The sequence below is a fragment of the Spermophilus citellus genome, assembly GCF_964194105.1.
Source record: "Spermophilus citellus genome assembly, chromosome: 2".
NCBI lineage: Eukaryota > Metazoa > Chordata > Mammalia > Rodentia > Sciuridae > Spermophilus > Spermophilus citellus.
In genome coordinates this window covers 241,263,306-241,277,897 of record NC_138183.1, presented here as the reverse complement: position 1 = coordinate 241,277,897, position 14,592 = coordinate 241,263,306, and the positions used below count along the sequence as shown (strand labels likewise).

Below are 14,592 nucleotides of genomic sequence, written 5' to 3'. Positions count from 1 at the left end.
TATGTGAGTCATCTTAATATGTCAAAAATTCAACAAGTTCTACAGTATGAATTATATGAATTATGAATTACATAAATTATGAATTATAAGTTTTAAATTTAGCTGTACTTATTTATGGCAGAGTTTACAGAACTTTTAAAAAAATTTTTCATGTTACATTATTAGTGCATTATAGTTGCACATAATGATGGGATTTGTTGTAACATATTTGTACATGCACATAATATAATAATATAATTTGTCCAATATCACTACCCACCATTTTCCCCCTCTTTATGTACCTCCCATTCTTTAGTCCCTTTCTTCTACTGATCTCCCTCTGATTTCTAGGAGATCCATCGCCACTTTTGTTTTCCCTTTCTACATATGACAGAAAACATAGTACCTTTAACTTTCTTAGTTTGAATTTTTTCATTTAACATGATAGTCTTTAGTTCCATCTTTTCTCCTACAAATGCCATAATTTCATCTTTTCTTTATGGTTGAATAAAACTCCATTGTGTATATATACCACATTTTCTTTATCCATTCTTCTGTTGATGAACACATCTGCTGTTTCCATAGATTGGCTATTGTGAATTGTGCTGCTATAAACATGGGTGTGCATGTGTCCCTATAGTAAGGTGACTTTGGGTCTATGTCATGCTAAAGTTCAAAAAGTCACTGTGTAGAAACCATTCCCATAACTTTCAGTGGCTCCAATATTTAAATCTGTGTCAACAACTGAGGCTTTTAGCCTAGATACAGGTAGCTCTTTAAATTTATCTGTTTACTTTTTTTTCTTGGTCATGTACTTTCTTTCTTTACTTTTCTTTTTTTTTCTTTTTTTGTATTCACTGAATAGGAATGACAATTTCAGGGCGGGGGGAGGAGTTCAGAAATCAAATTCTGCTTTGTGGCAAATACACTGACTTAATTTTTTTGGCAATGGTTTGTACCAAGAATTTTATTAACCAATACAGGGGACCTTTATTTCATAGTTATTTCAGAAATACCATAAGTAATTAGTCCTGTTACTGAAAGCCTAACCTGATTTCCAGATTGCTGGATTCAGCTCCCAACCCAAAACAGACAAAAGATGGAAAAAGGAACTTCACACAGTTCTGAAGTTTGATCAAACTGGAGAGAAGAAGCTATGTTGCCTACCCCAGAAGCAGTTACAATTCATTAAAAACAATATATGCTACATGTATGAAGATAAATCTGGCCTGAACAGGGGCAAAGTGGGACCAAAAAAAAAATGCAGAAAATATACATATTTAGATTAAGTTAGCCTGTTCTAAACCTGCCCAGGCAGGGACAGTCAGTGCTCTCAGCTTCTAGGAATCCCTCAGATGCCATCGAGAAGAGGGTAAGCAGTCCTTCACTCTCAGCAGAGAAAATTCCTCTATATTGACATGGGGAGGGCAAGTTCATTTACTTTTAATAATATATTAAAGGTATGTATAGCCGGGAGAGGTGGTGCACACCTGTAATCCCAGCGACTCAGGAGGCCAAGGCAGGAGAATCGAAAATCCAAAGCCAGACTCAGCAATTTAGCAGGGCGCTAAACAACTCAGACTGTCTCTAAATAAAATACAAAAACGCTGGGGATGAGGCACAGTGGTAGAGTACCTGAGTACCAAAATAAAGAAGGAAAAAGGAAAAGAATGTTTATTAAAATAATTGTCTCCAAGGAATTTGTAGGAATATGTAAATCAAAAATCCTCTCATTACTATTGTTGAAATTTGAAAGACCCAAATTGACAACTAGATACTGTATATTTACAGAGGAAAAATCCTAAAACAACGCACTTGGTATTGTCTTGGTTTGCAAAGAAGTGCAATTATCCCAGAATAAAGATTCCTGTAGTATTTAATGGAACAAGACAATTTCAGAAAAGAGGACATGACATGGTTTCGTTTGAAAAGAATGCCCGTAAAGCAAGTTGGAAAGTCAGTGTAACTATTTTATAAGAAGTTATCTGAAAACATTTTAGAGTAAACAACTTTCACATTCTTTGCACCATCTAAATTTACCTATAAGTTTAGCTTAGTGTCGTCTATATTACAAAGTATGAAACATTAAGTGGTTTCATGTACTTTTTAGTAGATAAGACTTCAACTCAGCTATGTGTTTTCCAATGAAACATTTTTGGATTTAAGCTGATCTATACTAATTCAGTTTTTTTTTTTAATTTTAAGAGGATGTAATATATATATATATATATATATATATATATATATATATACACAAATGGCAGAAAATTCATTCAAAAATTAATTGGAAAATAAAAATCACTTTAATTACAGGAATTTCTAGCAATGCATTTAGCCAACAATGAGTTAAATTATTTCTTTTCTTTTTTTTTTTTTGCCTTATATAGTAAAAATTCATGTGCTGATGCAGTTCTTTGTCACTGCCTATGTCATTACTACCAAAGAAATCATTATGCCCTAAGAACCAAATTGGAATATAATTACACAAATTCTATTAATAAAGGATATTTTTCAATCTTTTTGTAAAAACTAAAATGAAAAAGTTGTCATCAGATATGGATGTTTACAGGATTCAGTGGAAGAACGTCACAGAAGTCACCATGTTTGTATTGATGGGCTTCACAGATGATTTCTACCTGCAAGTTTTCCTATTTTTACTATTTCTTGGCATCTATCTTTTTACTTTGATAGGAAATTTGGGACTGGTTGTATTGGTCATTGAGGATTCCCGACTCCACAACCCCATGTACTACTTTCTGAGTGTCTTATCATTCTTGGATGCCTGCTATTCTACAGTTGTCACTCCAAAAATGTTGGTCAATTTTCTCGCAGAAAATAAATCCATTTCCTTTCTGGGGTGTGCTACACAGATGCTTCTCTTTGTTACTTTAGGGACCACAGAATGCTTTCTCTTGGCTGCCATGGCTTATGATCGTTATGTGGCCATCTACAACCCACTTCTGTATTCAGTGAGCATGTCACCCAGAGTCTATGTGCAACTCATAGTGGCTTCCTATGTTGGTGGTATTTCACATGCTACTATACACACAGTGGCCACTTTCCGCTTGTCCTTCTGTGGGTCCAATGAAATCAGACATGTTTTCTGTGATATCCCTCCTCTCCTTGCTATTTCTTGTTCTGATACTCACACCAACCAGCTTCTCCTCTTCTACTTTGTGGGCTCTATTGAGATAGTCACCATTCTGATTGTCCTGGTCTCCTATGGCTTCATCCTGTTGGCCATTCTGAAGATGCATTCTGCTGAAGGGAGGAGGAAAGTGTTCTCTACCTGTGGCTCCCACCTGACTGGAGTGTCCTTTTATCATGGGACCATCCTCTTCAGTTACATGAGACCAAATTCCAACTATGATTCAAACCATGACATGATAGTGTCGATATTTTACACCATTGTGATTCCCATGCTGAATCCCATCATCTACAGTTTGAGAAACAAAGATGTAAAAGAGGCAATGAAAAAATTGTTGAGAGAAGTTTCTTTATAACTCATGTAAATTTTTTATTTGAGTAAAATTTAAAAAAATAAATAAAAGTGGATGTCTATTCATATCTGTATGGCAGAAATTGGTGACAAAATGTCCTTGTTTTAGTTAATTGTGCTATATATGCTAGACTCCTTATAAGTAAAATAATCATCAGCTCTCCAGTCAAGAATTTCTCAAATTAAGATAAATTGTGTCAGTTGTATTATATGCCTGTTATTTTATCAAATAAATTCATATTATACATTCTGGGATGTAAGGCTATTGATATTTTTGGTTGTAGAATTGAGTTTTGCTTGCTTTAACTAGAAGCTATGTCCTCAGAATTCTATAAATTAAAAAAAAATCTCCAACTACTTATATCAAATCTCTAGCATTTATTATGGAGTTAATTTCCCATTCTAAAATCCCTAAGCAAGAATCCCCAAATCTTATTTTCTAAACATTTCATCACATACCGAGATCCATTCAAGTTGTGAGCATCTCTTTTGCTGTTTTTCTGTTTCTATACATGATGAATATTCTTTTCCTATTAAATTTTCCCTGGCCTCTTTTATTCACAGAAATGGATGATCCATTTTGGAACTACCAGAAATATACAGATACCAAATGTGGATATTCATTGAGATGTCTTTTAACGTCCAAGTAAAGCAAAACTTTAGACTAGGAAAGAACTATTTGTAAATGACTGTCCAAACATCTGCAAAATTAGTCTACCTTAGGGGTTTACTTCAATTCTAAATTCTTCCTCAGTTCCTAGCTCCACTTTCACTACTTAGTATCAAAGAAATCACCTCCCAACATTATCATTACTCAAAATTTACTTCCATGGAAGAAGGGCACAGAATGGAAGTAGTCTGACTTCACCTCTGTTGACATATGTTTCTACTTCAAAATTATGCTTTCTTTAATTTTTGTTCAAAAATTTATTTGAAGAGGTATTAAGGGCAAAAAATTTACTTTTCTTTCAATGAAACAGTGCTTTCTGTCTAAGCCCATTTTTACTGTAAATTCATCGATCAGAATAGAGTAACCAAAATTATGTTATTTTTAAGAGTTAAATTTGCAGTGCGAGTTTGAGATGCATACAAATAATTTTCAGACATGATTTTTCTTACTTTTTTTGTGTGTGCCAGGGAATGAACTTAGGAGCACTCAACCACTGAGCTACATCTCCAGCCCTATTTTTTTTTTTTTTAATTTTCTTTAGAGACAGGGTCTCACTGAGTTGCTTAGTGTCTTGCTGTTACTAATGATGTTTTTGAACTCGCGATCCTCAAGCCTGAGCCTCCCGAGCTGCTGGATTACACACTTGGCACCACTGGGCCCAGTCAGACATAAATTTTTAATGCAAAAACAATTACTTCAAAAATATTTTCTGCCGGCCAGTTGGCACATAATTCCAGCGGCTCAGGAGACTGAGGAAGGAGGATCTCAAGTTCAATGCCAGCCTCAACAACAGCAAGGCACTAAGCAATCAGTGAGACTCTGTCTCTAAAGAAAATACAAAATAGGACTGGGGGATGTAGCTCAGTGGTTGAGTTCCCCTAAGTTCAATCTCTGGTAAAAAAAAAAAAAAAAATCTAAATAACTGCCTGCAAAATTCAAAATGTCTGCAGTGTTCCGGAATCATTTTGTTACTGGAGTCTACCATTCTATTAAGAAATTTAAATTGGTTAGGCATATGTAAATAAATATTCTCTGATGGATTTTGGTCCTGTTTCTTTTTTTTAAATTGTTAAGACTGGCCTTGAACTTAAAATCTTCTGCCTCAATCTCCCAAATTTCTGGGAACACAGGAATGTTCCACTGTGTCAGGCAAAAAAAAAAAAAATAAGTAAAATAAAATTCTTTCACCTACTATCTACATGGAGCCTCTTTTTTTCATTACTGATCACTGTTCTCATTTAAAACATTTTGGTGTACTTAGTTGTCACTGTCTACAAATATCTTCAAACTGTACCTTGTATAAAGACAGTCATGGTACCTATGTGTCCTCAGAGTTATATCCCCCAAACTGTAAAACATACCTAGAACTTAGAGTCTACTGAGAGATTATTTATTAAATAGTGAGTCAATGGATGAATGGGTAATACCAAAATCTGAGAATCATATGCAGCTTATTAGGTTAGGTACTAAACAAGAACATAAATGTCATGTACGTTCACACACACACACATAAACACATACATATATGTATAAAATTGCATAATTTTTACATATATGTGTGTATGTTCTTCACATTCATAACAATTCCAAGAAGCAGCTGTAATATTACTATTTATTATAGATGAGAAAACAACAACATACAAACTTTAAGAAATTTACTTGATGCCACACACAGCTCTTGAGAGTACCAGAATTTAAACTAAGCTGCCTAGTCACAGAATTCCAACTTTGCAGCAAGTTATCCATTTAATGAAAGAGTAGACATATCTTTTCACCTTAGCATCTTCATTGTTTAGCTTTTAGATGATATTTTAGGAATGATTAAAGATCTTCATTAAAACAATAGAACTAAGAGTAAAATTATTGCATTTGGTGTATTGGCAATGTGGCTTCTGATAAGGTAACAGACAGATGTGAGCAATAGGAACATGAAGTTAAGGGAATGAATCTAAAACCTGGCCTACTGTTTGGGGAATAAAGAGGTGAGGGAAAAAGGATATTCTGGAAAATTGTATTGGCCAACTTATATTGTTATATTTTGTGCATGTATGAATGTTGAACAAATCCCACCATTATGTACAACTATAATACACCAATAAAAATATGGGACATAAAAGCAATTTACTTGCAGGCCTACCTGGTTTAAATCAATAGAATATGTTATATTCCTCAGCAAACTTGTTAACTGCAAGAGAAATACAGGAAAGTCTCCATCCTGACAAGTTACCCTGGAGCGGGGAGACTTGTAAAACCCTCACTCAGGCCAGATTCCAGAACTAAGGGAAATATGAATAACTTCCCTTAGAATAAAATCTGTATTAATAAATTCCAATTAGAACTGGTCAGCATGGGTCAATGTGACCTACAGATTTTTTTGGATCTTCACCATGAACAGTAGGGATTTAAAGGTCTGATGCAATCCTGCTGTCAGTCGAAAGTCTAGAGGCAGAAGTGGGCAGGACTCTTTGAAAACTTCCTTTGGACTCCCTATGAAACAGTAAAGCATATGGAATGTGACATCCTTCTCCTCTTTGAGAGTACCCACTGTCTCCCTTGAGAGTGTCCCCATTACCTTTTTCACATCTTTTTAAAATAAACTTTGTTATTCTTTTACTATATCTATGTCTTCCTAGAATCCTTTCAAGCAGGAACACAAGAGTCAGGGATGGAGACCTCTATGGCTGCCTCCGTTAGGCTTTGCTGGTGGGTCTATGCAATGGTTGCCACTATAACTCATAATCCATTGCATCCTTGACCTATGTGGAATATATAGGGATTTAGCCTACATAATCAAAAAGATGGGAACAAAAATTAAATATCTCTAATACACAATAGGCAAACAATATTAAATCTTAAAGCTGGGGAATAATCTTTTACTCCATGTTCCACCTCCTGAAACATACTAAGGCAAGAGATTGGAGACCCACAGCTTTCATGGCTTGGCCAGGTGAAATAAACGTGTCAGCTTTCATGCACTGAAGTAGCAGGCATGTAACTTTCCTAGGAAGGTATTATACTTTGATGGCTCTACAGTCCTCAGGTCTTAGGGTGGCTCTGTCTCCATAGCTCTAGTGTGCATTGCCCCAGTGAAGGCTCTGTGTCATGGCCCTAGCCCTGTTTACTTCCTGCACCCTGAGGCTGTCTAGGTAGAAGAAACCATAACTCCTCAACACTTACTTATACTCTACATAAGGGGCTGAAGTGCTACAGTTGTTCACTTTGGAGTGATGCCTGTACATCATGCAGAACCATCTGTCAATCAAGATGGAGGATTCTTTTACTCTGCCAACTCATGGTAGGAAACTCCTATATAGCCATTTGCTCAGATGGGGAGAAAGAAGGCAATATGGCAGAAACATGGATCATGGACCACGGGCCTTTTAGAGCACTTGGAGAGCATTTAGTGCAACTTACTTGGGCTTTTCAGAGCCTACTCTGGATTGATCTCATGATGGAAGGCTGCTGGAAATACCACATTTGATGGGTCAGTGGACTAGATAATACCTATTTCCTTGAGCTAGGGATGTAGTTCAGTGGTACAGCACTTGCCCAGATGCCCCGAGTTTAATCCCCAGTACTAGAAAGAAAAAAAGAAAGAATGAAAAGAAAAGAAAGGAAAAGAGAAAGGCAGAAAGAAAGGAAGGAAGAAAGACAGAAAGAAAGCAAAAACAAGACAAGACCCTTTTCCTCATGGGCAGCTTGAGTCATATGGAAAATTTGAGATCTATTGTTGAGCATTCATTCAGTATCTGCTGAAGTCCTGTAGCCATCATTTATCTATTACTTAAAGATTAGTTGTCTATAGAGGATGGCAGGGTTCTTCAAAATCTGAATGGCCTGCATCTTCGGGATACTATCAAAGGCTCCATACGTCTTCATCTGCCAGTGACATTTCATGCACTGGGATCTATTGTGTCATATGGCTAAAGTCTCAGAGGAGCTTGCAGGGAAGCCTAAACTGGTTGAGGCTTTGTTTGTGCTGAGTCTCAAACAAAATTTCAGCTTTTCAGTTCATGCCACATGTTTTCTGGAGTAACTGACGTGAAAAGAGAATATGCTGTTCCACCAAAGTTCAAAGAGGCTCATTAGGCATTATGTCTCTTTATAGCTTGAATTAAAGGAAATGAAAGAAGCTGTCCTTCATCATTAAAGGAATAGCCCAACAAGCTATGGCACTTGATACACAGAAATTCTTAGGCAGAAATCCATGAATTATTGTCAAAATTTTCCCCTACCCTCTGACAAACAATTCTCTAAGCAATCAATAAGTCTAGAGTAATTATTGGTTTTTGTTCAGTAGTTGTCTTTAATATAGGAAACCAACATGATGTCTTTTGGGTTGGAAAGATGTGTGAGATCTCTGTAAATTCAGGGGTGACATAAAGCTGAATAGTTGATATACCACTGATGATGACAGTGAAGGTGCATTGCTCTCTGAAACCTAACTGTCTCTGGTGGTGTTGATTGGCAGGGATGAATAGAAAATATTTTCCAAAACAATTGGTGTGAATGGTAGTTACAAGAGATATGTTTAAATGTTCAAGCAATGAACCTAAATATGGTATGGAAGACACACTTAGAGTCACTACCTGACTAAGTTTATAATAATTCACTGTCCCACAAAATCCATTTTTCTTTGAATAAGTCAAACAGATAAAAATAATTGGGATGTTTTGGGAATCACCACCCCTTTATCTTTCTCCTCCTCAAGGTGACAGTAATAGCTAAGATGCCTCTAAGAATGCAATGTTGCTTTTGGTTCATTATTTTTCAAGTTATAGATAGTTCTAATGACTTCCATTTGTCATTTCCCACAACAATAACCCTCATCCACAGGTCAGGAATTCTTCTGGCTGAAGCTGAGAATTATATTATTTTATAATTAATATTTCAATATTGGTGAAATAACCAAAGGATGGTTTTATGAAGACACTTGATACTAACCTGTGTTAAAATGCCTTTAAGTAGATTGATAAGCATCTCTTTTGAAAGTGCACCAAGTGACATACTTGGTTTCCTGTAATTTCTGGCAGTTCAGAGTTAGAGTCCAATAATCTTTGAAAGATATGGTCAGATGTTTTCCATTAATGCACAGTTAATCTGTTAAAAGTTCATAAATATCTCTGGGAAAAGATTAACAACATAAATCTTTGGCAGTGCCCTGGATCCTTCCCCAGGTACATGGACTCTCCTTTATTCAAGTTATTCTGGACCTAAAGAAGGCTCAAAGTACGGACACTTTAAAGGGACTGTCTCATTCTCTTTTTAAGATTAATGTTTCACTTTCATTCACTTGACCTGAAACTTTTCTGCTTATACAGAGGAAATAATAATTTAGTAGGCTATTTATCTATTTCACATCTAGGAAATCCACAATCAAGTAGCAAAGACAATAGATCTGCTTGGGGTATGTTATAGATTATTGCTTTAACTCTACAGCCATTTAAAGTACCTATGTTTACTTTGTCTTTGAAAATCGTGAACAGACCATTGACCTTTACTACCCCAGTTTCCATTTACTTTCACTGAATTTAGACTTACCTAAAAGTAGCAGTATTTCCCCCTTTAAGTTCGGGTCCCACAAAAAGTTCTGGTTCCACTGTATGATCTTCAAGAATTGTGGGATGTGTGTCCTCTCAAAACTTTATTTTCCACAGTCATGATAAATAATTTATCTTCTAGATTCTCCCAGTTTGAATTAGTAGTCTTAAATGACAAACTCACTCTAATTTTCAAATATCTCTAAGCCTTTGAATCACTTTCTGTATGGAAAAAAAATGTGGGTGCAACATTTCTAATAACTGTAGGCTACATTTGGTCTGTTTCAGCTGATCGAATAAATTGTTAAGACTTTCTAAGTATGTGAGCTAAGTACAGAATTTTTGCTTATTGAAGTCATGTCAATAAATTTACTCTGACAATTGTATATTCCCTCCATCATTACCCCATATTCTTAATATTCATTCTCACACATGTTTCCTGAATTTCTGTATGAATCTCTATAAATTAGGAAGATCTTATAATTCTCTTGGCGTATAGCATCTTTACAAGATTATAATTTGCACCTCATTTGGGGGAGTTTCCTAAAACATGAGTGTAGTAATATGTCAAAAAGCAAAGAGGTTGTGTGGGACAGTCCTGAAGAGATTCAGAATGGTCTTCAGGGAAACCGTCTTACAGGATGACACTGCAATGTCTTCAGGTAATGCAAGGTCCATCCTCCCAGATGGATCTAGCTTCTTGTACTGACAAAGAGGAGTCATCAACATTTAGGATCAATGTCCTGAAGTTCATCAGTGGCCTGTCACATGTTTTTATTTCAACTTCCACGTCATGTTCCTTCTCAATCTCCTCTCACATTTAAATTAGTCACCTGTAAGTATTCAATTTGTATTTTATGTCCGCCACCCCAAGATGAGATCTGGGTATGGTTTGCAACAATATCAGCTCTGCCACTTTAGGAGATAAGGGACTTGTTCAGGCCTGACGTACAAGCTTTCAGTTCATTTTTATGTTTCTTGATCTGGAAATTCAAACCCCTGAGATTTTCTGTTTCTTGTCCCAATTTGTTTAGAGACATTATGAACAAGAAGCCAGTCATATTTCTCAGTTTGGCTACAATGTTTACTGCCATACTCCTGAAAGTGTTTGATTTTCAGTATAAAACAGTGATGTATGGAAGTTCTGTATTACCACATTTTACCTCAGACTATAGGTGTTCTCCTTACTGTAGGAAAAACAAGTCACAATGCCTTTTAAAATTATTATAGCAGACATTTGATTAAAAAAAAAAAAAAAAACAAGCTGGGCACAGTGGGGGGCACCTGTAATCCCAGCAGCTCAGGAGGCTGAGACAGGAGGATCACAAGTTCAAAGCAGCCCCAGCAACAGCAAGGCGCTAATAGTAACACCCTGTCTCTAAATAAAATACAAAATAGTATGGGATGTGGCTCAGTGTTTGAGTGCCCCTGAGTTCAACCCTCAGTACCCACTCCCAAAAAAGAAAGAAACCCCCAAATTATCAATCTCTTTCTTAATAATCTTCCTCTAAGAAACAATCTCAGTAATAGTATCAGTCAGAGTTTTCTATAAAATTAGCAGAACTAGGATGTGTATGTTTATGCAGATATATATAATATCATATATATATTAATTTATATTAAATATTATAAATAGTATATATATTATAATATTATACATATTAATATTATATATATATAGAATGCATACACTGAGAGAAAGAGAGCGCAAATTGATTAGGAAGGAATTGAGTCGTGTTATTATAGAAACTATAAAGTCCAAAATTTTCCATTTAGAAAGTGCAAAATTTTCAGGATGAATTATCAGTCTCCCAAGAGTGTCACAGAAGAGTGGAGAGATGAAGCCCCAAACCTAGGATCTGTGTTCAGATGAAAAAAATAAATAAATCAAACACCAAAAAACCAAGGAAAAGAATTTTATTATGAATTAAAGCAAAGTACATCTCAAGCAAAAAGCACTCTCAAGATAGACTGGGTCACCTCCCAGCAGAGAGCAACAAAGAAAGCAGAACTGCTGCCAAATCCATTGCTGTTTGATGTTTGTCAGAACTGAGTTCCGCCTTCTGTAGTCTTTACCATCTCTATTTATCTCCTCCTTCAAACCAGCTCAAGGAACTTTTGACTGTAGTTCATCTTCTCCATAACTGTCACAGTTACTATCCTCTTCAGGGAGCTTTGTTTACAAGTTAATAATATATTAATGTAGGTTCTGGGACCAATGACCAGGCAGAGTTCATCTTAGTGCACCTGTTCCATTAATGAATTTTCCCTTCTGAAATCCAATGAAAAACCCATGGCCCTAAATCCTCATTGTTACAATAAACTCAGTAGACCTGTCAGGATTTAGCCCAATGATATTCCCTTTTTTGATGCATTTTAAATTTTCCTCCTTTGTTTTCACCTGTTTATTCCCAGAGTTAGTATTCATGTTGTTGTTCTACAAGTTGATGGTTCACTAAAGGCAATTCAAAGGAACCCAGTAACCCTGCTATATTATGTTTGCATACCATTGCTCATTACTACCTACTGTTGGTTTTCCATTGGAGTCCAGAAGCAGTCTGCTGTGGAACCAGGAAGAGCTTCTCTTGGTGATTGCATAAGTCAGAACTCTGGGAAATTCTCTCTTCTTTGTGGGAGGGTTTCTTTGTGTTCTACATAGGCTTTCAACTGATTGCATGAGGTTCACATGCATAATGAAGGGAAATCTGTTTACTCAGATTCCACAAATTTGAAGGTTGATCTCATTCAAGACAGTCTCACAGAAACACTAAGAATAATGTTTGTCAAATATCTTGGCATCTCACAGTCAAATCAGTTCACATCAAGTTCACCATCATGGATAAATACAAAAAGCACATCAACCAACCAACAAAAAACACACACAATATTAAGTGTCACTAATAAAGTTGAGCTAAGTTAAAAAAAAAAATCAGTGTAAGATACATATTACATATGGAAGAAAAACTGAAAGAATTTTAGCAGATATTATAAGAAATGTTATACACCAGCAAATAATGAAGGTATATTTAAAGTGGTAAAAGACAAAAATTGTTGTGGCACATTCCTTTAATTTCAGAAACTCAGGAGACTGAGGCAGGAGGATTACAAGTTCAAAGCTAGTCTCAGCAACTTAGCAAGACGCTGTCTCAAAATGAAAGATAAAAAAAGGTTTGGGATGTGATTCAGTGGTTAAGTGTCCCTGGATTAAATCCCTGGTCTAAAAAAAAAATCATTTTCTACTAAATTATTTGAAATATATTTCTCACATATAGGCAGAATAAATACATTTTTAGGGAAACATGCTTTCACACAAAAATAGCACACATATATGAAAATGAACACTAAATTCACAGATACTGAAATGATTTTACAGACTTGTGCTTCAAATAATTTTCCAGGTATGGAGGAACATGGTAACAATAGAGCATGTATAAAAATAATATCATAAAGAAATGCCAAAGATTTAAAAATGAAGGTAAGTGTACTAAACAGTATTTTTTAAAAATATTAATTGCTTCAATAAAAAAAAAAACTGCCCTGATGCAATGTAGGATTAGGTAATAAATAATTATTAAATTAATGAAAAAATAGTTCACAAATGGAAAAGGAAGATCTATACTATTTTAAGAATCATAAGACAAAGCCTTTTTAAAATATTTTTTAGTCAAACTATAAGATGGTAAATATGAATTTGATAACTTTGATGATCACTACTGAAAAGAACAAAAATACATAATACATATGAGAAATGAAATAAAGGATATCACTAGAGTTCTCATAAATATTTAGTAGAAAATATGAGGTCATACAAACCACCAATTGCTAATAAATTTTACAGTTAAATGAGCTATGTAAATCCTTAAAAGTGACCATATCAGAGAAAGCAGGTAGCCTGAATAGTCCTGTAATTACTAAATAAATTATATTCTTACTTAACCAATATCTACATGAAAAAAAATTAAGATTATTTTTCCAGTTTGAAAATCTTCCTTTTCATACTGGGTGGTTGATAAGAGTGATGTGTGACCCTCTTCAATTATTCAGAATATTGTAAAGACTAAGAAAGAACAGAGCAGGAACATAAAATGCATAGGCCCTGTGGGTGGCTCTTGTGCATAAGGTAATAAGAATTACCATATGCACAAAAGCCACCCACAGAGGCTAGTAGCTAAATTCTGAAGAGGTATTTGCAAGTATAGTCCTTGCTTTTCTGAATTGCTGTATTTCTGAATCTCTTTCTTTCCCCAGAATATGCTGTATCCTGACTACCCTCTCTCTAGTATCCTTTCTCTCTCTCTCTCTCTCTCTCTCTCTCTCTCTCTCTCTCTCTCTCTCTCTTTATTTATTTTTTTTATTTTTTTGGTATCTGCAGATTTGAACAGACTAAATTACTCTCATTTCTATCAGTATCACTAACAAATGTTTATCAGCAACCATTTAATAAACTTTAGTAACTCACTTGTTTGGTAATAAGAAGAAATATCATTGATAATGTCATAAAAAGGATGGCCCTCAAGACATTATTTTAATGAAATATATTAGTTATAAAAGACCTCATATTTAATAATACATTTTATGGAAGGTACACAATAAGCAAATACATGGAGACAGTAGATTAATGTTTAAAGGATAGGAAAGTGGAAAATTAGGAATGACTGTTTAGACAGTACAGGTTTAATTTTCAGAGTGGTAAAAATTTTTCAAAAACCCTAACATACTAAAACATACTAAATGCACTAAAATATACATTTTACTATTTAAAATTTAGAGCATATATGTTATATTTTTAAAACTTTTCTAATGTTTTATATTTCCTGTGTATTATTTTAATTTGATAAGGAAAATTGTGTTCATAATCAAATCTTCGTATATATTGCTCAATCTATGATTTTTTTTGATTTTCG

The 14,592-nt window shown here is 34.9% G+C and overlaps 1 protein-coding gene across 1 annotated transcript; it reads left to right on the top strand.

Annotated features, from left to right (window-relative positions):
- Positions 1-2,513: 2,513 nt before the first annotated feature.
- Positions 2,514-3,482, top strand: LOC308638651 (olfactory receptor 5T3-like; the record flags this gene model as incomplete). Its single annotated transcript, XM_081276285.1, has 1 exon — positions 2,514-3,482. The coding sequence occupies one exon, from the start codon at positions 2,514-2,516 to the stop codon at positions 3,480-3,482; it is 969 nt and encodes a 322-aa protein (XP_081132411.1).
- Positions 3,483-14,592: the final 11,110 nt, after the last annotated feature.